The sequence below is a fragment of the Idiotropiscis lumnitzeri genome, chromosome 5 (genome assembly GCF_059441095.1).
Source record: "Idiotropiscis lumnitzeri isolate Australia: NSW breed Sydney's pygmy pipehorse chromosome 5, RoL_Ilum_1.0, whole genome shotgun sequence".
Classification (NCBI taxonomy): Eukaryota; Metazoa; Chordata; class Actinopteri; order Syngnathiformes; family Syngnathidae; genus Idiotropiscis; species Idiotropiscis lumnitzeri.
The window spans coordinates 29,430,762-29,454,248 of NC_142395.1; the positions used below are offsets into that span (position 1 = coordinate 29,430,762).

Here is a 23,487-nt window from a genome sequence, read left to right on the forward strand (position 1 = left end):
TAAGTGTTTTGAATTGAATCTTCAAAAAGTTTTAGTTTGGATTTGAAAAATGAGCTTTAAATATTTTCATTATTCATTTAGTTGTCCATGAGGTGATGATCCTAAAGTTTTTATTTCCCCCTTTTTTTTTTCAGATACTCATTTTTCCGCTCAACGGGTAATGACGTATTTTTGGTCATTGTTATTTCCATCTATTAAGGTGACATTCATGAATTCACATGTTGAGGACAAAAGTTGTGCTTTGCTGCCATTTTATGGCATCTTGGTGTCAACCAACTATGTTGAAGTGACTTGAGGGCCTCTGAGACTAAAGTTGTCCTTTGCCGCCATCTTGTGGCATTTTTGTGAAAGGAACTATTTTGAAGTGAGTTGAGGAGCTACGTGTCAAAAAGTTGTGCTTTTCCAGTTCCTTGTCACGTCTTGGTGCTTTGTTCTGGAATCTTGGTTCCTCGGAACTACGCTGATCAGATTTGAGAAGCTCCATTATGACAAAAGTGGTGCATTTTGGTGCCAAGGAACCAGGTTGAAGTGAATTGAACTTGTATTAAAATGGTAGAAATGGCGTCTAAGTGAACATATAACTCATTTACAACCATTGACGGCTAAAGACGTCAAAAATAAATTATTTATTTATTTCTTTTTTTTTTACTCGGCTGGTAGAGGATTGGTTAATACTGGTTAGCACGTCCTCACAGTGCACAGGCTGTGTGGCCTTCCTGTGTGGAGTTTGCATAGCTTTATATATTCTCTATGTACAGATGTACAGTATGTCCATGTAAAAAAAAAAAAAAAAAAAAAAAGCCTTGTTGGACTTCAAAGCTGGCTTGAATGTGACTGAGATTTGTTCTGTTTCTTGTTCTTTCAGACCACATTAACAGAGGTGCAATTTGGACCAATGAAGTTATTTAAAGACCCACTTCAGGTATTGTAAAAGCGCACTAAATGTCGGAACGACACTTCAAGCATGTGATTCAATGCGATTTACTTTCAGCTCAAGTGCCTTCATTAAACAAACGTTCGTAAGATTTAGGCGCTTTCGACAATGTTGCAAAGCTAAACCTGGCAACGATATCAACGTTTGGAGGTGTTTGTCTTATTTAGATGCAGTGGAACCTCGAGATGAATAGTGCGAAATCTGCCTGGCAACAGGAGCTAGCTGAATTCTGATTGGATAAAAACTCTCACCTCAAAATACAACACTATGACATAAGACATCGACGTGAAGAATACGATCATTTCTTCTTGATTGTGTTCGGCCTGCAGAGAACACCTTGACGGCCCGCCACTGAGGATCTTAGAATCAAAAATCAGTGTAAGGAAATTGGAAGCCAATGTGACGAGATGGAAAGTCATAAATTACACATCCTGTAATTTCAAATGGGAGTCGCTTTCACTGTCTGATGCGCTCCAGTAGGAAAACGAGGGAGAGATAAACCCTTCCTGTTTTTGTCAGTCCCAGCTGATCTCTGCTCCTTCTTCTCTCGTTGCTCACACAATTTTTTTTTTTCAGCATTTTCTTTGACTGCTATCTTGTTTTGCTGCTCATTCTTGAATACCTTCTGATGTTAGACATGCTTTCTACGTGGCTTTTTGTCAACTATGTCGTGTCCAAAAAAGGTTCTTATCTGAGCATATGTTGCCCTGCTGCAGCTGGAATGTTGACCGTTTCTACAAACATCCCAATGTGGAATTCTGCTGGAAATCGACGCGCATACTGCGTGTCGGTAGCGATGCATTTACGAGCAAGACGCTTTCTGGGACATGTAATGAAAATGTTGAGTTGCTAAATATGGTTTGCGTTAGTAACACTCCTCTCAGGTTTGGCGAGGCCTTGCCTTTTGGCTTCGAGCCGTGTTTTGTTACTTTCGACCTGAACCGATTGTCCCAATGAATCAAACTTGTCAAAACATCCAACTTTGCGCAGACAAAAGTGGCTCAATTTTGCCCTCGATAAAGTCTGGTCTTTGTACCCAAACTTGATTTAACGTGATGTAAAATTGCGGAAGAAAACTTTTGCCTCTCTTCATGGAGTCTTCTCCCCGCCAAGAGTTTGGGGATGACGTCTGTTTGAGAGGGTGACTCATGAATTCGCTCCGAGTGCTGCGTCGTTCTTGGAGGCGGGCCCAGATTGCTAGTCCAGTATTTACGTGACGAAGAGGGTCTCTACAAGTCTGCTGGCAGGGGCCAAACCAAATCGCAATGACTGGTTTGACGGCGCGTAGGAAGCACTTTCAACTTGGGACGGCCATGAGCAACTCAACAAATTGTGTCAGAGAGACACACCCACAATAAGTGAAATTAAAAAACATTTTATTCTCACTCAACTGAAAAACATTTCAAAAATCTAAATATTCAGATCTCCGATTCAGATGCAAATTGTGCTTGTGTCATTTTCAGTTAAAGTTGACTGTAAAATTGGCGCAAAAACCAAAAGAGAATTCAACATTTTATGTTTCAACATTTATGAACATATTAAGATTTATGACATGTCTTATGAGCTTAATGCTGACAAAATGTGAAAGACAAAAGATGGGCTCATGGACACTCTTGGATGGAAACTCGTTAATTTTTAAGATTTTATTTTGTTACAGTTGGATTGTTACAGTGCAATACATTTTAATGAAATCATTCAAGAATATTTATTTATTTATTTAACATCCGTGATTAAGGGGGCATCATCTCAAACATTTTCTTTACAATGATATCTTCTGTGTTTAGACAAGTGGGCCACATAAAAAATATTATTATTTTTTTTTTTTTAAGTTAACTTCCCCTTTAATGCTCAAACTGTCCACAATGTTTTAATGGCCAAAATATGAAAATGTTTTTAGCAACGAAACCTCAATATTGTTTTAATGAAAGTTGTTTTTCTACCTTATTTTCTCATGATGCGCGACTTAAAGCATCATCAAAAATAATTCCGTGCAGTGCGAGAGTCACTCATCCGAAATGCACTCAAATTTCGTGTTGAGTGTGAACAAACAAGTAAGACGCATTAGTGGCCATGTGAGTGTGAGTGGTTGTTGGCGACCATTCCAGGGCCTCTCGAACCGGCACACCTCTGACCCGCATGAGCTCAAGTTGCGCAGAAAAATGCATCTGATTGGCTAAAAGTTGAGCGTCCGGTCCGAGGAATGAGTCCCAAGACCAAAAGTGCTGAGTCATCTCTTGTGTTGCAGGTACTTTTAGTTTTTGCCAAAGAGGACAGTCAGAGTAATGGCTTCTGCTGGGCTTGCGAGAAGGCCAACTACAGGTGCAGCATGGCACGGACGCCCGAGTCGGCCCTCGAATGCTTCGCCGAGAAGCTTCACGACCTCGTCATTATTGACCACAGACATTCCAGACAGTTTGACGCTGAAGCACTATGCCGGTAGGACGCCCGACTTCTCAGCTAATCCTTTTTTTCTTTTTTTTTACCAATTACTGTGATATTTTGACTTATGGCTTGAATTCATAAATAAATCCATCCCAACAAATCCTTCAAAATCATGCTAAATATATGAGCACTCTATCAACTCATTTACTACCATTGACGGCTAAAGACGTCAAAGATACGCTTTTTGTTTTTTTGTTTTTTTACTCGGCTGGCAGTCAATGAGTTAAAAAATGTAAGAGCTTATGCATAATAATGTTGAATTTTATTGCTCCTGACGTACAGAGACGTACAGTATGTTGTAAAAAAAATAGATAAGCCCATGTATTAGAAATGCAGCTATGAAATGCAAAGTAGCTCTTCAATTGATTTTTGTTTGTTTTGTTCATCTTTGGGGGATTAACCGTCCAGTGTCGGGATCCCCAGTTTGGCCTCTTTTTGCACCCCGTTCACTTTTGGTGTGGACTGATGCTGATGTGAATGAGAAATGAGCCGTGTCTGAACAGACCACTTTTCTATCTTTAGCATCTGCCCAAACCAAAAGCACATTTACAAACATTCATTTGCCCTGCCCGCCGTGTATGTTCACTCCATTCATTTTGGCCGCTCCATATGTTCAGTGTACACGCTCGGGCTCAGACAGGGGGAACTAAAGGGCCTTTATGACCACTGGCTGGCGAAACCACAGGCGGATGAGTGGCCGCGTACACTGCATTCTTTCAGAGGCCTCGGCCTGCTCGCGGAGCTCCGTCACTGGAGCTGCCCGGGAGAATCGGAGCGTGAAAAAGTGAAAAATACATTGATTTGATGCCACAAGCTTTTCCGGCTAGCTAAAGGGCTCTCTGTGTTTACATTCAGGTCAATGAGAGCGGTCAGCTCTTCGGAAAACACTGAGATAGTCGCCGTTGTGAAGAGGTAAGTGCGACTAAGCGACCCCCGCTCCATTGGCTCATTTCCACCAAGCGCTACACTTCAGAACGGTCCGCTGTGCCCCAGACCTCAGTCTTGACGCTTTCCGGGACGGTGCTCACCACCGTGGTCGGCCAATCACAAGTTACTCGCTTCTCTATTGACAAAAAATCCCAATGTAGGTTATTATAATTCATTGTGTGGAGGACTGAAAGTGCCCGAATTAAATATTTAAATAAACACTGAAATGTTTCATTAAAATTGTGGTTAATTAATTAAATGTGGAATTAAATAAATAAATGTGCCATTAATTAAATTATATTGATTTTTTGTTTTACATACAATCATTGATAATTATTTCTGTATTTAATTATTTCATGGCCTCACTTTGCGGTTTTTCATGAATTAATTTTATCCGTCAAACTCACCCATCAAAGTTAGTGGGCGGGGCTAAACGCTAACCAACTCAAATCTTGCTTAAGCCGTTGCTTTGACAAATATGGCGGCTACGACGATGGAGGACTTTCATGAGCTCCCTTGATCGAGCGGTCGACGCTTGTATTTTTGTAACTTTGATGGGCGAGTTTGAAAGATAAAATTAATTCATGAAACACTGCAACACGGGACCATGAAATAATTAATTAAATGCAGAAATAAACATCTTCTTTTTAAATATAATAATTTAATTAATTAATGACACGTGTATTTATTTAATTACATATTTATTATTAATTATATAATTAATTAATTAATAATATAATTAATGGGGGGGGGGGGGACATAAAATATGTGACATGCGGTTGGCCCAAATATTCATAATTTTCCTTAATTGCCAGGATGGCCGAGTGGTCTAAGGCGCCGCGTTCCGGTCCCAGTCTCCCCAGGAGGCCTGGGTTCGAACCTCGAATTTCCCCATTGTGGGACTAATAAAGGGAATCTTTAATTTTTTGATGCTACTGTACTATATTCTGTATTTATTTAATTACATATTTAATTAACGGGGGGGGACATAAAATATGTGACATGCGGTTGGCCCAAATATTCATAATTTTCCTTAATTTTTTGATGCTACTGTACTATATTCTCCACTGCTACTCCAAGTCAGTAGTCTTGAAAAATGTTGGAAAAAATGATCATACCATTCACAGACCCCACCTTGAGTACGTCGACTCAGCAGCCATATTAGATGTGGCAAAATCCGGCGATTTGAGACGATGCCTCCTTCACTTGCTTCTTGGAGACGTGTCATCATGCCACAACTCATGTCATTAATCCTGAACCATTGCTTTTGATTTTAAGGTCATTCAAACTATATTTTATGAATATAATTTGCCAGTTTTTGGCTAATATGATGACCATATTCAAAATATCGGAAGTGCTGACATCGCTCGGAACGGACCACCCGGTTCAGGGCGGTTTCTGAAATGAAAATTAAAAAAGGAAATAAAAAATGATCTCCATTTTTTTATGTCCAAAGGGTTTATGGCTCCCATTGTTTCTTTGACAAAAAAAAAGTGACTTTATTTGCTGACCCCGATGTAATATGTCCCCATTACTGTGATTGTGCCAGGAAGTCTTAAATGTGGAACATAAGAAGCCTAACGTCGCCTAATATCCGAAAACTGTAATCAATCATCATCAGAATTTATGATGACGTCTTTATTTATGCCCACATTAATCTCAGAATATATCAGAACGGTCTGTCCCACTTTTACGATTTTATGAACAATACGCTTTTGAAAGATTGTTGACGAGGTTGCATCCATTTTCCAGATCGTAGTGGTGGTGTTTGATTGACATTTGAGAGAGAGTGAGAGAATAATTTTTTCAGATTCTTATACACCCTTCAATATTGTCCCATGAAAAGACCTCATAAAATATTTACCAAAATGTGAGGGATGCAATCACTTTTGTTCAATACAGAACTATTTGTGCCATTTTTATTTGGTGGTGTGCCGCAAAAACCTTTTGGGGTGAAATATGTGCCTTAGCTCAATAACAGCGAAGGCATTTTCCAGGCTGCTGCTCATGTCGTGTTCTCTTTTTAAGGCCTGACAGGGAGGAAGCCTCGGTGATGCCTCTGATCAACGCTGGCTTTAATAGGGTGAGAGGCATTGTGTGTTCGTGTATATCGTCTTCCGACTGTATATTTGGACTACTCTTATGAACTCTTTTCATCCCCCTTTTGTCAATACAATCTAGAAGTTGGCCAATCTTTTGTTTGTTCAGGAGACGGAGATTCCTATAGCATGACTTTGTAGTGTAAACTGTACAATTACATACACATCAATCTAAAAAAAAATGGAACTTGCGCTAAATTGCCATCGACTGGTCATAAAAAAGGGGGGGGGGGAGTGGCTCAGTGTTAGCGTGGTTGTTTCCCAACCTAGGGTTTGCGGCTTCGATCCCATTGTGACCGTTTTGAAGTATCCCGAAGCTCTGGTTGCTCCCGATGCTGTGTCATCCGTAGGTAGACACGAGACTAGCGTGAAAAGCGTCATCCAAGTGAAAGAGCAATGACCGGATTTTGTGACCCTCAGAGATATGTGGAGAATGCCAATATGATGTCCTGCTATAATGAGCTGCTGCAGCTGGAGCATGGCGAGGTGCTCGCACAGTTCAAACTAAGGTGAGTTGGGCAATTTTTTGCTTTAAGTTTTATTTACAGTATTTTCCAGACTATAAGCCGCTGATTTTTTTCCTCAATTTTGAACCATGTGGCTAATAGAATGGTGCTGCTTTTCTGTGGATTTTTTCTTTCACCGGTAGGGGGCGCTCTATAGTTCAGAAATTACGCTAAATAAATCTTTTTTTTTTTTTTCTCTCGGGTCTGTTCTGTTTTAATGGGCAAAGTTGTTGCCGTGTTCAAAGGCACTGTTTTAACAATCTTTTTATGTGCATTCACAGTACAAAATCGTTCCGTACTTGCAGTAAACTCACTTTTTGCAACATAGAAAACTGCGGCTTATAGCCTCGTGCGGCGTGTGTATCTTTTTCCCTCAAAAAGCGCTGCTGCGGCGTATGCGCGGGTGCGCTTTATAGTCCGGAAATTACGGTAGTTTAAATGAAACTACATCTTGCTACACTGCACTAAAAAGTCAAAAATATTCGTCTTTTGGGCCAAATTTCGGGATTCATCTACAATTCACTATAACCTTAAGCGGTGACCTTAAAATTTACCATTTCTATTTTTTTAATGCACATCTGTCAGCGTTGAAGTACTTTTTGCACAATTTTCTGTTCTTTAACAAGGTGCTGAAAGTTAAAAAAAAAAATACCAACAGGACAGACAGGATTGTGCGAAAATATCTTGTTAAAAAACAAATGAGATTGATTGGCAACAAAAGTGTCAAGCCATCCTTCTAATTGGTCTGTTTATTTTATGCATTATATTTCCCGTTTTGATGGTCGCAGCTCATTTGGTTCCCATGGTAACAATAAACAATTGTTTTCTTTTGCCGCGTGCGCAAGGGCTGGAAATGCGATTTTCACGGCTCTAGAACAAAGCCAAGAGGCCATCGAGATCACTTCTGAAGATCAAGTCATTCAGGTGAGTTTCCGTCACCGTCACATGAGCATGAGTTGCCGTCGCTTTGCAATAGTTTGGATTATTTCGATTCTGCTACAAAGCAAAAACAATCCCACTGGAACATCTGAAATGTATATGGAGTTCATGAAAGGCGCTTTAAGTGGTGCCAGGTGTCATCTGACTCCCATTTCACACGACTTTGAATGTAAATGGTTAATTGTGAACAAATTATAAGAGGGTGTGCACACTTGTGCAAACAAATGATCTGAATTGTTAAAATCATGCCAAAACCTCTCAAAAGACACAAAACATGATTTACGCGCACCCAAACAAGCTCAGTGAGTTTTGCAAATCCAAAACATCTTTCACAAACGAATGCCTTTGGTTACAAACAAAGACATCCTGCTTCAAAATCAAATACAGCGTGTTTTGACAAAAAAAAAATATCTTTCGAAATGCAATCTAAAACTTTTCGTGGACAAAAAAAAAGGAGTTAAAAGTGTGACTTGGCACAATCTTACCGTTGTCACGTGATTTTTGGCACACACAAATGCCAGTCAGACGGAAAATGAGTGCCAAAAGTCACATGACAGCGGCAAGATTGTGCCAAAAGTCCCGTGATAGCTGTCGTTCTAGAACTGCTTTTTTTTTTTTTTTTTGTACATGGATTTTTCTTTTTTCTTTTTTTGGGACTTGAGGGCTGTTCTGTTTTTGTAATTGAAGAAATGTTTCTTTGTATGTGTAAAGCATGCCGTATTAGTTTCGGTATTAGATCGGTGCATTTATTATGTGCAAAACAATGTAATTTAAATCTTATTTTCTTTTTTTTCTATTCTTTTAATTCAGGTGAGGTGTTCCATTAATTAAAAAAAACATTTTAATTATTTTTCTTGCAATCATTTTTTTAATACCTCAAAAACTGGCATTTGAACACACGTGTTTTGTTTTTTTTTTGCAATTATTTCTTTCAATTAAAGCTCCTCAAGTGGCAACATTTCTGTGAAATCTGCATTTTAGCAGGATCGACAACCAGCTTGCACGTGATTATTATGCAGTGATGATGTGTTGTTGCAATCCGTCCAACACTCACGATAATTGTGGCGTTCATTTGTTGAAATTCACAAACTCGCTGCCCTTTTAATATCGTTTTACTCCGGAATACAAAATTGTATAGCAAGATCATTCCTTTTCAACATACTCTACGGAATTCTTCCATGATCAAGCCTGACTCTGAACTTTCCTTCCCAGTATGTGAATCCTGCCTATGAGTCCATTATGGGCTACCAACAAGGTGAGCTCATCGGGAAGGAAATAATAGAAGTGCCTAAAAGTGAGAAGAATAAGCCTGATCTCCTTGAAACAATAAACTCCTGCATCCGGAAAGGGAAGGTACGAAGCATCGCATCGTCCTTAATTTGCATCGTTTATTTACAGATTTTTTTTTAACAGAATTGGTGGACAATTTAGCCACCGACATTTTTGAAAGATGTTTGAAAAGTTGATTGATTTATTTTGCTCATCATCAGAAAACGTCTGCCAGCACTTGAACGTAGTGTGATTGTTGTTCTTTTTGGAGAAATGTCAGCGAGCGTGCGTCCGCGTGCGCAGTCATTCTGCGCGACTTTCATGTGCCGTAATCTTACTACACAGAGAGCAAAGGTCATTCTCAGAGCTGCAAACAGCAGGAAGGTTCTTTTTAAGCCACGGCCGTCTGTAGGTGGGAAGCGAACGGTCCACATGAAACCGGCCACTGCAGGAGTGCTTCTGCTAATTTTCAAATCACTCTGAAATTCTTTGAGTCATCATTTAACCTCACCTGGACCACAGTCATAGTCGTTCTTCAGTCGTTACACACGAAATTATTCACAAGATCTAACTTGGATTGTGATGGTATAGACGTCAGCATTTCTCCTGGTTGATGTTTGGCAGGAGTGGCAGGGGATTTATTATGCCAAAAAGAAGAATGGAGACAGCATCCAGCAAAATGTGAAGATCACGCCTGTGATTGGACAGGGAGGGTGAGTGACGGCGTGCAAAATGGAGAATTGCGCTTCACAAATGACGTTGCGGTGAACAGTTTGAAGTTTCAGGCCCATGTATAAAAGGCGAAAATCTGTGGGATAGACCAGGGGTGTCAAACATGTGGCCTGTGGGCTGGATCAGGCCCGCAAACTGGTTTAAACTGGCCCGTGCGTAAATTTGATAATGAATGAAAATGTGAGAAAATGAATTAATTCATTCATTTTGTTCTATACAAAATGTGTATTTTACCAAAAACATTTCAGAGAGAGAGAGAGAGAATGTGCACATTTACATATTGACGGCAATTGCTTTTCATCATTGTGATCTATATCTTTGCTGCTGGAACACCTCAAATTTCCCCATTGTGGGACTAATAAAGGACATCTTTATCTTTATCTTTATCTTTAGATCATAATTTTACCGGTTCGGCCCACTCGTATGCATGTGGCCCCTGAGCTAAAATGAAATTGAAAACAGCATAATATTCAAACGCGCTTAAACATTTTAAAGGGCCTATATCACACAAAAACAATTTATTTTTTTTAGCTTTTGGACATATTAAAATGCGAATTCCTGAACAAAAACAACCCCAAAGTGCTATTCACCAATTTCTGAGCATTCCTCCTCATTCCTGCTCCGCCCAATTCAAGAAAATGATTGGCTCCTCAATCTTCGACTAAACACACGTCTGCTTTCTCCAAGCAGCTAGTGGGAGGCCCAACGAGCATATTCGGGAAAAAGGCGCTACGGGCGGCCACCTCGGCCAAAGCGCCAGCCTTCCCGACTGGAGCTCTGAAATGTTTCTAAATCCTCCTCCGTTGACGGCGCGCTCCGAGCGGCCTCCTCGGCTGGAGCTGCGCTCTTTTTATTTATTTTAAGTCCACCTACCAGGTGGGATGCCCGAGAAAGAGGCGCTGAGCGTCCACCTTGGCGCCGGCCTCCCTGGCGACAGAGCATCCAGCAGCTGTTAGTCTTTGATGGTCATTTCTCAGGACACGAACCTTGGCCGGTACCAAAGTGGATTGGCCAGGAGATTAAAGCTTCCAATTGGCAAAATTCCAACCATCAAACTTGATGACGAGCGCCGAGCTTGAAGTCAATAAAACTGCTCGCTAAACGATGGCCCAATATCAAGATTATTGCACGAACGTTAGCGTTGTCGTCAAGCACCCTATGCCCGCTGTATTTTGTTTCGGGAAAAATAAATTTGCGTGTTACACGCGTTATCATGCATGGATGAATAATTCGGCAATGATTGCCACTTCACTTTGGATGGAGGACGGAAGGCTCCATCATATATTCTTTCAGGCAAAGACTGTGTCTCGATTATTTTTCTCTGTTTATTTTGTGTACTAACCGTAAACTTTTGCAATTTGCAGAAAAATAAGACACTACGTGTCTATCAACCGGCCTTTAAATGATAATAATAAGGTGAGATGGCGTTTTGCCGTGAAGTTCATGACGCAAAGTCGCCAATGTAGCAATTTTCTTCTCCGTGTGTCTACGCAGACGGATAAATCGAGCGAACGAGTGCAAGCAGAGTCACAAACAGGTAATATCTTCGGCGCTCTTTGCTTGAAAAGTGCGACGTTACGCCAAAAAGATTTTGGAGTTTTCATTGGAGTGTTTGAAGCGCATTCGTTCGGGATGTTCTTTCCATGACGACATTGTCAGAATTTTTATTTGTCAGCAGGAAACGCAACGTCGTTCGGAGATGCAATCTCAGAAAAGGATGTTTTCTTTTTGCATTGAATTGAGAAGGGCGAAAAAAAATGGCAGAACATTTCATCATTCTGCAAGCGCTTCAATTCGGAGGGGTGATCGTTTCCTTTCATGTTTTTGTTTGGTTTTTTTTCGCTGGTCACAATCAGCGATGGCATCAGATGATGTCATGGCTACAAAATAACAGTTTAGGAGAGGTCATGCTGAGTTCATGATCGCACGCACGCCACCCACAGCATTAGGGACACTCTTCCTGTTTTGTGTTGTTTGCACTATACAATATACTGCATAATAAAAGGTGGAAAATGTTCTTTACATTTTTTTCTGTTTATTAATGTAGAAGGATTTTATGCCAAGACTGATTAAAAAAATATATATTTTTTTTTTAATTGTGCAGTGAGGTGACCTGACCCTTCCATCTCTGAAGCACAAAACAAACTTAACAAAAATGAATCATTAACGTTAAATAGAACAAGAATAATTAAACACAATAATGATAGAGAAGGACACTTTCTAAGTTATTATATGAAGTTGAAAAAGTATCTCATCCAGTAAGAGCGCAATGTACGATACCTGAAGGCAGGAAGAAACATCAAGTCCAACATTTTTGCTGATTTCAAATTTCGTTCATAGTTTTGCGTTCGATATAAAAGGTGGCATGTTAGATGATTGTTTCGGTAAACAGAAAAGAATCCGACTTTTGCTGAGCCACTAGGCGGGGCTATATTATATTATAAATGATCTTGTTTGCTTAAAAGTATTTATTTATTGATTTATTTTAATGCACGCTATTCATTCCAGTTTCGACTTCTGCCATAGCCACGAGGCGTATCCTGGGAATAAGTGCGCAAACACCAGAGAGGCGTGTTTCTTTCAAATCGGAAGTTGGCGTGTGGAATTTTCCAGAGAAATGCACATTTTGATTAGGAAATTAGTGAGTGTGTGGAGTGTTTTGTTTTTTTTTTCGTTTGTTTGTTTTTGGGGGGTTTATGACGATCGTTGGTGCGCGTTTACTTCAGTGGTGGTTCTCTTCTCCTTAGACATTCAATCCAGTAAGCACAAGGATCGGAGGAAAGGCTCTCTGGATGTGAGATCCACAACGTCTCGGGGGAGCGACGGTGAGAGTGATGGATGGAAACGAACACGCTTATGAAAGCTCCCCAGTTGTCTGTTTGTATCAAGTGTTGATTAGGAGCACGCGAGCACACTCATTAGAAACTAAGCGGGGTGGGGGGGAAACATCAAAGTTTGTAACATCGTGACTCATTTATTTATTTTTTATTTTTTGCAGGGAGCTCACAGCGAAGGCACTCCTCAATGGCCCGAATCCACTCCATGACGATCGAGGCTCCCATCACTAAGGTGGCGCCTCGGACTCGAGTCATATGATCACCAGTGTGTGCAGATGCTTCCAATCTCATGACAACACTGCCGTTATTAGAAAAAAAAAAAAAAGAAAAACACCACCGCTAGGAGCCCTGTTTGTACATGGACCAGAAATAGACGCAATTTTCTAGAGGCCACGCAAGCATGTCAAGGGGGGATGGTGATAAAATGCCACATTTCACGCACGAGAAAGGATGCCGCGCCAAGCTGACCTGTTGTTTGTGTGCTTGACGTCGTCTGAAGGAAACAGAGAAAGTCCCCAGGGATGGCTCATATGACATACAACAGTTGCTCGGATGTATCGTTTGACTGTGTAGGCAGTCCCCGTGGGCGCCATCCTCTCCACAATAAAGCGCAGTGAGGTAGTCGCCTACTACTGTGCATGTGCGGGGGTGCGCGGGTGCGCAGGCGGCCAATGGAAGATTATGCTTCAAATGAAAACATCCATGAGGCCAGGTTGATTCATTTCCTGATAGCCACTTTTGATAATTCACACTTCCAGCTTCTGTCCACAATATTGTGTTTCAATTAGACTTTTTTTTTTTTTTTGCTTTACGTCCTGAGACAGTATTTAATTTACGAGTTCCAGGCATGCTGCGGCTCAGGTGAAATGGGCGGGGGGAAACAAAGGAAAGTGACGGTCACAAAAGCAATTTTGTCCAGTTCTTGAACAGGAAAACAGTCACGCCGGCAAACCACATGGTAAATGACCAACCGGAGCCGGAGTCAGAACCTCCGGATGTCACTCGCGAAACTCGAAACGTGGACATCTTCGCACACTAATACTCTAGCTAAATTATACTTCATAACACCGATTTGTCTTTAAAGGGGAAGTCAACCCCAAAATATGTTGGATGCGAGTTGAAACATGGCCTTCTGATTAATATTGCGTTTGTGGAATATAAATTGAGCCGTTAAGTGTACCCATGTTCTCATGTGGCGGCCATTTTGTAATTTCTGTCGCCTGGAAATGACATCACAGTTGCTAAGTTGTCCAGCGAATGACCAATCAGGGCGCAGCTTCAGCAAACAGGTGAGCCGTGATTGGTCATTACCTGAGCCCAAGCAACTGTCATGTCATTTTCAGTCGACAGAAAGTGACAAAATGGCCGCCACGCGAGATTTTCCTGCTCAACTCACATTCCACAAACGCAACATTAATCGGAATGTCCATTTTAGAATAGTGAAAGCGCATAGAATATCTTATTGCAAAGATTTTTGGAGGGCTAACTTCCCTTTTAAATTCTCTCAATCATATATGTTACTTTTCTTTATGAAAAAGACGAATGTTATTTCTCGTCATTTTAATGTCACTTCTTTCGCCCCCCAGGTCATCAACATCATCAATGCCGCACAGGAGAGCAGCCCGATGCCTGTAGCAGAGGCCTTGGATCGGGTGCTTGAGATCCTGAGGACGACGGAGCTCTACTCCCCACAGCTGGGCACAAAGGACGAAGACCCCCACACGAATGACCTGGTTGGAGGACTGATGACCGTAAGCGCTGCTCATGTAGACCGAAATCACAAATGTGCTTCCTCCCAAAACGTGAACACATCTTATGCAGACTTGCTTTAACCGTACGCCTCATGATACTGCACATCAAGAACGTAACGTTAAGTTATTCCCGAAAAGAAAAAACATTGCCCCTAAAAAAAAAATGAATCCCAGGGAGAGAAGAAAATTGGCTTGTGCGCACGTGCCCCAGTCCGCTGAAATCAGCCGGGCGCAAGGAAATGTTCTTAATAGATAGTATGGCATGACTATTCTTGTGGGCTTTTTTTTAATTGGCTACAAATCAGCCCTGAGACCTGAAGCCCCCAAATTGCATTCCTAAATAGATATGTCTTATTAATTTAATTTCAGGCAATTTAAAAATGTTTAAATGAGCTGAAATGATCGGTTGTCCCCATGGCCTCTCATTGACCCTGGACGGTGATTTGAAATCTATGCTTTTTTTCGATCTCGCTTCTTTCATTTTAGGCAGCTGAAGCCCTTTCTTTCGAAACAGTAATCCACGCCTTGGTTCCACGTCGGCTCGATTACCGTCATGCACTTGACTTTGGAGTCAGCCGGTCCTCCCTCCTTCGTCTCCAGTTGCGCCAAAATAATGCTGCTCAGTAGACGGATCACATCACCCTAATCTTGGCCTCTCTTCACTGGCTGCCAGTGCACTTTAGAGTTCACTTTAAAATATTTGTGTTGGTCTTCAAATCTTTCAATGGCCTCGCCCCGGCGTACCTCTCCGAGCTCCTCCACCCCGACGCACCCGCCCGCTGCTGGAGGTGCCGAGGACTAAGCGCAACCTCAGGAGGGGGCTCGTGCCTTTGCTGTTGCCGGTCTTTCCCTCTGGAATGCGCTCCCACTAAATGCTAGGCAAGCCCCGCCCCCTCTCTGTCCAATTTTAAAACTTGTTTGAAGACACATTTTTTACTCTTTAGCGTTCGACTCAACATGAGACTGTCGCTTCGGGTATCTCATTTTTGATGTCTTTTAATTTATGTGCGAATTTCCCGCTAATTTATATGCCACCATATGGGAAGTGCTTTGCTACGGTTCGAGATGTTGTGAATTGCGCTACAAAAATAAAATTGCATTGTATTGTATCTTGCCTCCACCTCTGCAACGACACAAACGGCAAAAATATGTCTTAAAGACGAGATGCAAACCCAACGGCCGCAATTATTCTCCGGCGTGATTATGTGCTTGATTACGCAACAGTTGCATGTTCTCCTTCCAGTATTTTGCATCTATTTCTCATCTTTGTGCAAACAAACCTTCACCAAATCAGGTCCTTTGTGTGTCTTTACAACGGACCTTCGCCAAGTCCGGCGCCGGCAGGCAAATGACAACATTTTCAAACATTTTTGCACATCCCACTTCATGGGGATCGTTTTGTCGTCTGTGTGCGTGTGTGTGCGTGTGTGTGTGTGTTCGCGGGTTGGACAGCGTCACTGTTGAGGCACAGAGAGATCCAGAGAGAGGGAGTCATCGAGCGAAAGCGATGGTGAAATTCCGAAGTAGGCCAAGTGCCAAGTTGGCAGTCTTGGCAACGACCCCGCAGGAAGTGTTAGATTGTCCTTTGTGCTCCTGGAGGCTGAAGAGAAAAGCCCGCCCTCTCTTCCACTCACCAAATCCTCCCCCTCCTTTTTTTTTTTTTTTTCCTCTGTCCCTGCACATGTACCTCGCTTCTCTCGCTCGTGCAGGCTCGGAAACATCCTGTTCTTCTTTGGCTCCGATGAATAAGCATGACTTAACTCACAAAATGTACCATGTGGATTCAGGAGGGGATGGGAGGGGGGGCACGTACATTTCGCCCTCCCTGTAAAGGATGCGTTCGGTGAAAGCGTCTAATTTAAAACAAAATTAAAAAAAATATATAAATTCATGGTCATGAATGGATGAATGTTTCATGTTCTTTATTGAGTTCTGGGCGCTTATATTTGAAATCCGGAGTGTCCGGTGTCATTTCACGAACTCAAAGGACCCAATGAACATTTCGAGAGGAGTTGTCATCTTTCTGATGAGAAAGTCTTAAAATAGCGAGCGTGTACGGAGGCAGTGCCGCCATGAGACAATGCTCGGGTCAAAGATGAGCCGGTCCCCTCTTCCTTTTTTCACTTGTCAAGTCAACGTTTCACTTGGCCTCAAACATGCAGATTGTATTTTGGGATGGCTTTTAATAAAGAGCTGACGTGATGTGAAATATGTTTTTATGTCACAACATTGCTTGAGGACATATCAACTTTTTGGGATGTGGCGAAAACGGGCCCGGCTCCACGTTATTAGAACTTCAACTTCAAAATTCTAAAAAAACAAAATATTGGAGATGCCTTGGTTCCCCCCGCTCTACTTTGTTGGAGTGTTGCAAAACATCTTTGTGGCTTGTTATCCAAGAGTTCATATTCATGATGTAATTTCTTGTGGGCCGGTAAACTTAAGAAGTTCCATTTTCTCTGTGAAAAGTGAAAAGTTACCACTCAAATGATCGTGTTAAGTATGCATGTTGGCTAACTCTGTCTCCTTTTTTATTGTTTGCAGGACGGTTTACGCAGACTGTCTGGAAACGAATACATTTTTTCCACAAAACGTGAGTTGCATTGTGTTTGTTATGAAAAAAATAAATGGGATTCACTATTTGATTTGAATATATTTATGTATAAATTAATAATAATAATAATATATATATATATTATAATGTATTTATTTTTGAATATATTTATTGAATATATATTTATATTTTTATGCACGACACAATTGCAGTCAATATATATATTTTTTTTAGCGCCCCATCACATCCCGAGTCACCTGGCCACTCCCCTTTCCCTCAACGACATCCCCCCTCGCATAGCTCAGACCATGGAGAGTGAGGACTCTTGGGACTTTGACGTTTTCAACTTAGAAGTTGCAACCATGAAACGGTGAGGCAACTCTTTTCATCTAAAACGGCAAAAAAACAAAAGGTCAAATATTGCCATGCTGGATTTCCGCTTTCCAGGCCTTTGACCTTCTTGGGTTTAAAAATATTCTCCCGCTTTGGGGTTTGTGAGTACCTAAACTGCCCTGAGGCCACTTTGCGCTCGTGGCTGCAAGTGATTGAAGCCAACTACCACTCCAGCAACTCCTACCACAACTCTTCCCATGCGGCCGACGTCCTGCACGCCACCGCATATTTTCTGTGCAAGGAGAGAGTCAAGGTAAATTCACAAATCAGGGACCTTTTATTGAGAAAATATCTGCGCATCCGATGAGATCCAATACGAGAGCTGGTATCTAAAATGTTGTCTTTGACAAAGATTTTAATGCTCAATTTTGACTGACAGGTTGGAATAGTTTGAATCAGTTAAGAAATGTGGAAGGAGTAGAACTGTAAAATCCGCCAGGATAATTAATTCTTTTTTTTTTTTTGTTGCTGTTGTATTTGATTGTGTAGGTCGGCGGTGTTAAACTCAAATCCACTGTGGGCCGAAAAGTAAAAATTGAACAAAGCCGCAGGCCAGCATTTAATTTTTTTAACAATATAAATACTGATTTATTTTTGGGGTAATTTTTTTATTATAAGTGGTTTTATTAATGCAATACAATGTTTGGTTTTTAAAATGACTAATCATTTTGAATGTTACTATTATCATGTAGAATGTCAAATGGTATCGTAGTCATTTCGGGGTCTAAATAGAATTACGCTGAGGGCCGAATTTGGCCCGCGGGCCAGAGTTTGACACCTATGAGTACGTTGTGGCTTACAAAAGGGAAGGCGAAGAAACCAATTTTTTTTTAGATTACTGTTCGGCCCGAGATGAGGTCATTGTGAGCTCATGCAGAGACGGAGCCGATTCACGAGAAGATCCTTCGTGGAGTTATCGTTCTTTGGCGACATGACAGAATGGAATGACCTTACCAGATGGTTTTAATGACTTGGAAATGTGGGATCTGGAATTTGAAATTGTAGTCACAAATGAAATCCCAACTTTTTTTGTCGTTTTCGTGTTCCAAAGAAGAATATCGAAATTCTTATCCGTCCGTGCGCGGATGCAACTGAGAGCCGTTCACATTTGAACGTTGCGCCTTTTCATGACACTTGCATGTTGGTTCATTTTTACTTTTGATATTTCTTCAAATGTAACATCCCGTGTTGATATTTCCTCTGCCTTTCACGCGACTTTTGCCGCGACAGCAAAGCTTAGATCCCATTGACGAGGTGGCTGCCCTGATTGCTGCCACCGTGCATGACGTCGATCATCCCGGTCGCACCAACAGCTTCCTGTGCAACGCGGGAAGCGAACTGGCCATCCTGTACAACGATACCGCTGTGCTGGAGAGCCACCACGCTGCTCTCGCCTTCCAGATCACAACCCGAGATGATAAGTGCAACATATTTAAGAACATCGAAAGGTATACCAGAAAATAATTGAGAAGCACTGCGCTAAACAGACTTTTTGTCCGTGTAAAGCAATGTGGTTGTTTTAAATACTCGACTTGTAATGCTCTTTGTTGCACGTTTAGTTTGTCAAACTTCAACCAGGTGTAGCATTAAACTGTTTTTTTTTAGCAAATGTCAAAATCATACCGTTTGTAAGGAACTCCTATTCGTTGAGATTATTTACACTTTAATAATTGGAGAAAATTCCGGAGTGGACCATGAAGTAGCTCTCGCTTTCAAAAAGATGGCGACCCCTCTTTTAGCTTTTTGAATAAACACAATTTTATTTTTGATAATCAACCCATTATGTCATAAGATGTTTTTTTTACCCCATGAGAAATCGTACAGCTTTCCTGCCAGTGTCATGTCGTTCAAGTGTTGCGTTTGTTAACATAATCGCGCTTTAATGTGATTCAAGTCAAAACAGAATCTCTCATGTGCACCGACGGCTCCCCAGTGAGAGGTGCAAACGGTGGCCAACAAAGCATCCATTCATCGCTGCTGTCACTGTAGTCCGATGAGATTGCTCACTTTTCATGTGATTTCCTAATCTGTGATCTCCGCCTCTCCGTATCTCCAGGAATGAGTATCGAACACTACGACAGGCGATCATTGACATGGTGCTTGCCACCGAGATGACCAAACACTTTGAACATGTCAACAAATTTGTCAACAGCATCAACAAGCCACTGGCTGCTCTGGAGGAGAACGGGGTGAGATGAAGTCCAAAAGGTTGCAGTTTGAGAAATAGAAATTCATCTGACTTGTAATCTGGTGCCGCCATGGACGCGTATATCTGCGCGAGGAGAGAATTCGACAACTTGGTATCATCTTTCTCGTCCTCGTGTGGAATGCCCGGCGCAGACTTTTAAAGCTTGTCTTGTCTTTTTAAGGAAAGGATGACAAGGGCTTACTTTCGCTTTCAAATGTGCACAAGAGATGTAAATCGAGCTTTGAATTGTTTGACGGATTTGACAAAAGGGTCGTTTTGTTTTGTGTGTTAAAACTCAGACTTGAAAGGCCAAAAATAAAATCCGACTCTCCGGAGAATGTTGAGGAAGATTTGGGGTGAATATCTTACATATGTGACGCGTTGTCGTTATTTTGTTGCCCAAAATGTGTCTGCTTTCAGGGAAATAATGACGAGGAGTCCGTGAAAAGCATTTTGACGTCCCCTGAAAATCGCATCCTTGTCAAGCGAATGCTGATCAAGTGTGCGGACATCTCCAATCCATGCAGACCTCTGGAGCTGTGCATCGAATGGGCCGGACGCATTTCAGAAGAATATTTTGCACAGGTCATATATGAAAGCTCTCGTTCTACGTTTTGAATGACAGAGATTGCTGTGAACTGTTTTTTTGTTTTTTAATCGTTTTGGTTTGTTAAGGCTTGTTACGTACGTGGAAGCACGTCATGATTGATTTAAGTTTGAGTTGGTTCATTTTTTTTTTTAATTGTTGAACGCGAATTGCTTGGCTGGAAATAACACAAAAGTAGCGACTTTAAGACACAAAGATTTGCTTGAGAATATATTCTAGTCTAAACACGGCATTCTGAGTAAAATTGCGTTTGTGGAATACGAATTAAGACGCAAAATCCACCAATTTTTCGCCTTCTATGGTGCGGCCATTTTTTTAAAAAAAAATTTGGGGGGTGGTTTTTGCTGAAAAATGACATCACAGTTGCTCGCAAATGTCACATGACCAAACTCAGAAAACAGGTGAGCCGTTATCGTTGAGAATCTGTGATGTTATTTTCTGTTGGCAAAAGTGGCAAAAATGGGCGTCGCCGGAGGTGGAGCCGCAAAGAACACATTATTGTAAAGATAAGTTTGAAATGAACAGTCGTGGTTTTAAAACGGAATACGCTTTGGAGAAAATGAAGATGACGATTTGAAAGAAAATTCCATTTAAGTTCAAAACTGTACTTGGAACAAAATTGCTGTTGGGTTTTGATGGCGATGGCGATGACGATGACGATGTCTGTTGTTTCTGTTCCAGACGGACGAGGAGAAGAGGCAAGGCCTTCCAGTGGTCATGCCAGTCTTTGACCGAAACACATGTAGCATCCCAAAGTCGCAGATTTCTTTTATAGATTACTTCATAACGGACATGTTCGATGCTTGGGATGGTAAGGTTGTGGTTACTTGAACGAAAATATTAATGTGCAGTACATTATGAAAGGAATGCCAAATACCAAAATGATATGAGCTTCTGGAAAATAGCATTCCATAGCTTTGTTTTGTTTAGTTTTCTACAGTGTTGCTTTGAGATGCAAGTCAACTTAAAAACAGAAATAAGGAAAATGACACGTGTAGATAAAGCAATCCAAAAACGTAAAATTTTTATTTTAAAAAGCCCCTGCTAGCTTCATGCTGAAATACACCATTGGGGTGCTAACGAACAGGGTCGCTGCGTTACCACCATTTAAGCAACGGCAATAAAAACAAAAACGGTGGCGCAACACATGTAGACAGATAACAGCAGCGTATGTTCTTCATTCTCTACTAATTTGACTGCATCTTAAAAGATATTGAGATCAGATGGAAATGACTGTCCATAAATTCAAACTAAAAAACTTTCTCTGAACTGTCTCCAGCTTTTGCAGACTTCCCCAATCTCATGCAGCACTTGGACAACAACTTCAAGTACTGGAAAGGCCTGGACGAACGAAAGCTGCACAGCCTGCGACCGCCTCCCGAGTAGGCGCTGCACTCCCCCCTGCTCGTGCTGTGGGCGCGCCGACAGAAAACTCAGTCCTGCGCCGTGACGTTCTGACAGGCAGCCGCCGCACTGATATTGCCGCCGGGCTCGTACAAGCTTGTCCGAGGAGAACTGTGCGGAAGGAAACAAAAAAATTGAAAAAGACGTGGACGCACGACAGCACCCTTTGGAACTTCTCATGCCTCTCCGGTCATGACTTGAGACGGGGTCCGGACTGGCCTTGGTGGATCAGCTTCAGTCCCACATGGGCCGTCCGGGCCGGCCTGCCTGCCTGTGAAACTGACCTTGCTGTTTGCGGAGAAACCGCTTCTTGTTTAGCGACGGCGCCAGCAACACTGGAGTAGAGAATGGAAACGCGGTGCGAATAAAGGAAGGCGTTCAATACTAGTCGGGTCAAACAATCGCCTTCCTCCTCCATCCTTGTTCACTCAGCAAGACAAGACTGCTTCTTCTGCTCCTCAAGGCTGAGATATGAAATAACATTTCCCCCCCCTGGCCCGCCTCAATAACTGTCCATGGATTTCCATGTGCCCAACAGAAATGCAACAAAGTGGCATGGAGTAACGGTCATGTGGGAGGGCGACAAAAATCTTAAGAATGCGACGATCATAGATGAACAATTAAATTATCTTTGGTATCCTCACTTATTTACACTCAACATATTTTCCATATAAAATCTCCTAATTGAACTTGTTGGTGAATAAGAAAATGAATATCGAGGGGGGGGGGGCAGCCAAAGCCAATGAATTCAGATATAATTCACTTTTGTTCATATGAAGCATTACCATATTAAACATTTTATTTTCGTATCAAAAGTACAGTACCAGTTCAAGACTTTTGGATTGCACTGTAAACCATATTAGAAATGTCTCCGTTGTCAGGGTGTCGTTTTTTTTTTTTTTTGCATTGGAGAATAAGCTGTTATTGTTGATCATCAGGAGCTGCCGTGTGGATGCAATCATCGTTGCAACAATCCCTCGCTCTTGATTTCATGCTGTAAACCGCTTGACATTTGACAAGAGCAGAAATATGTGAAAACCATTTAGGACTTGAAATGTTTTTTTCTTTTTTTTTTTCCTCTGACCGAATTTTTTTGTATCTGGTTTATCCTACTGAAAAGACTGCCTTATTTTATACAATATTTATACAGTACATCCCACTGTGCAACTGCAAGAGACATCTGGCGTTTTATTCTAACATAGTCAGGTTATGTTCAAATAAATCTCAATATTTTTGTAGACTTTTACACTGGATTTGCAGCAAATGAGATCAAGCATTCTAGCGAGCTGAAAACCTGTGAATTTGGTGGTCACGCAGAGCATGTCTATAGAAAAAAAAGAAAAAAGAAGACATGCTCCATCATGGCGGATGTGCAGCATAGAAATGTCTATCACTGTTTTGACGCGGCCTCACATTGATTTCAATCCAACGTCATTCTATTTTGGACACTTGTCCAAGATCCTTCTGGGAGCAGATTCGTCTTCAGATTGGTTACTAATAATAGACGTCAAAAAAAAAGATTGTTGCTGATGAAGAATATTTCCTTGTTAAGCAGTATATCAACGCCATAGACAAATAAGGGTTTGTCGGATGAATGCGGTTACTTTGTATGTTCGTTTCTCTTTGATGACACAACTGTACACTCAATCAGGAGTCTTGTTTCTTCCTTCTGATTCACATCTTGGTCTGAGGGCACGGAAAAAAAATTGAAACTATTCAATGAAAAATAAAAAGAAATGATTCAACGTTGGTGCCTCTTTCCACTCGTGTTTCTGCTTTTTACCGCAAGATATTTCTGTGACAACAAATTTGCTGTTAGGAAACCTCAAATTTTCACGCCGAGACACGGACAAATATTTCACTCATGATTCCGACTTTGAATACTGAATGATGATCTCCAGTGAA

The 23,487-nt window shown here is 41.4% G+C and overlaps 1 protein-coding gene across 2 annotated transcripts in view; it reads left to right on the plus strand.

Moving 5' to 3' along the window:
- The window catches only part of pde8a (phosphodiesterase 8A), a 45,964-nt gene extending 24,010 nt beyond the window's left edge, over nt 1-21,954 (plus strand). For both annotated transcript variants that reach the window (XM_088296075.1, XM_088296076.1), the window contains exons 2-22: nt 866-922; nt 3,180-3,370; nt 4,232-4,288; nt 6,332-6,386; nt 6,823-6,911; nt 7,754-7,832; nt 9,060-9,200; nt 9,741-9,829; nt 11,213-11,264; nt 11,343-11,385; nt 12,596-12,673; nt 12,847-12,917; nt 14,272-14,436; nt 16,981-17,029; nt 17,225-17,360; nt 17,438-17,636; nt 18,614-18,831; nt 19,440-19,572; nt 19,992-20,156; nt 20,860-20,989; nt 21,458-21,954. In XM_088296075.1, the coding sequence (XP_088152201.1) occupies nt 866-922; nt 3,180-3,370; nt 4,232-4,288; nt 6,332-6,386; nt 6,823-6,911; nt 7,754-7,832; nt 9,060-9,200; nt 9,741-9,829; nt 11,213-11,264; nt 11,343-11,385; nt 12,596-12,673; nt 12,847-12,917; nt 14,272-14,436; nt 16,981-17,029; nt 17,225-17,360; nt 17,438-17,636; nt 18,614-18,831; nt 19,440-19,572; nt 19,992-20,156; nt 20,860-20,989; nt 21,458-21,564 (2,304 nt within the window). In that variant the 3' untranslated portion in view covers nt 21,565-21,954. The remainder of the gene's footprint in view (nt 1-865; nt 923-3,179; nt 3,371-4,231; nt 4,289-6,331; nt 6,387-6,822; nt 6,912-7,753; nt 7,833-9,059; nt 9,201-9,740; nt 9,830-11,212; nt 11,265-11,342; nt 11,386-12,595; nt 12,674-12,846; nt 12,918-14,271; nt 14,437-16,980; nt 17,030-17,224; nt 17,361-17,437; nt 17,637-18,613; nt 18,832-19,439; nt 19,573-19,991; nt 20,157-20,859; nt 20,990-21,457) is intronic.
- The last annotated feature ends 1,533 nt before the right edge of the window (nt 21,955-23,487 follow it).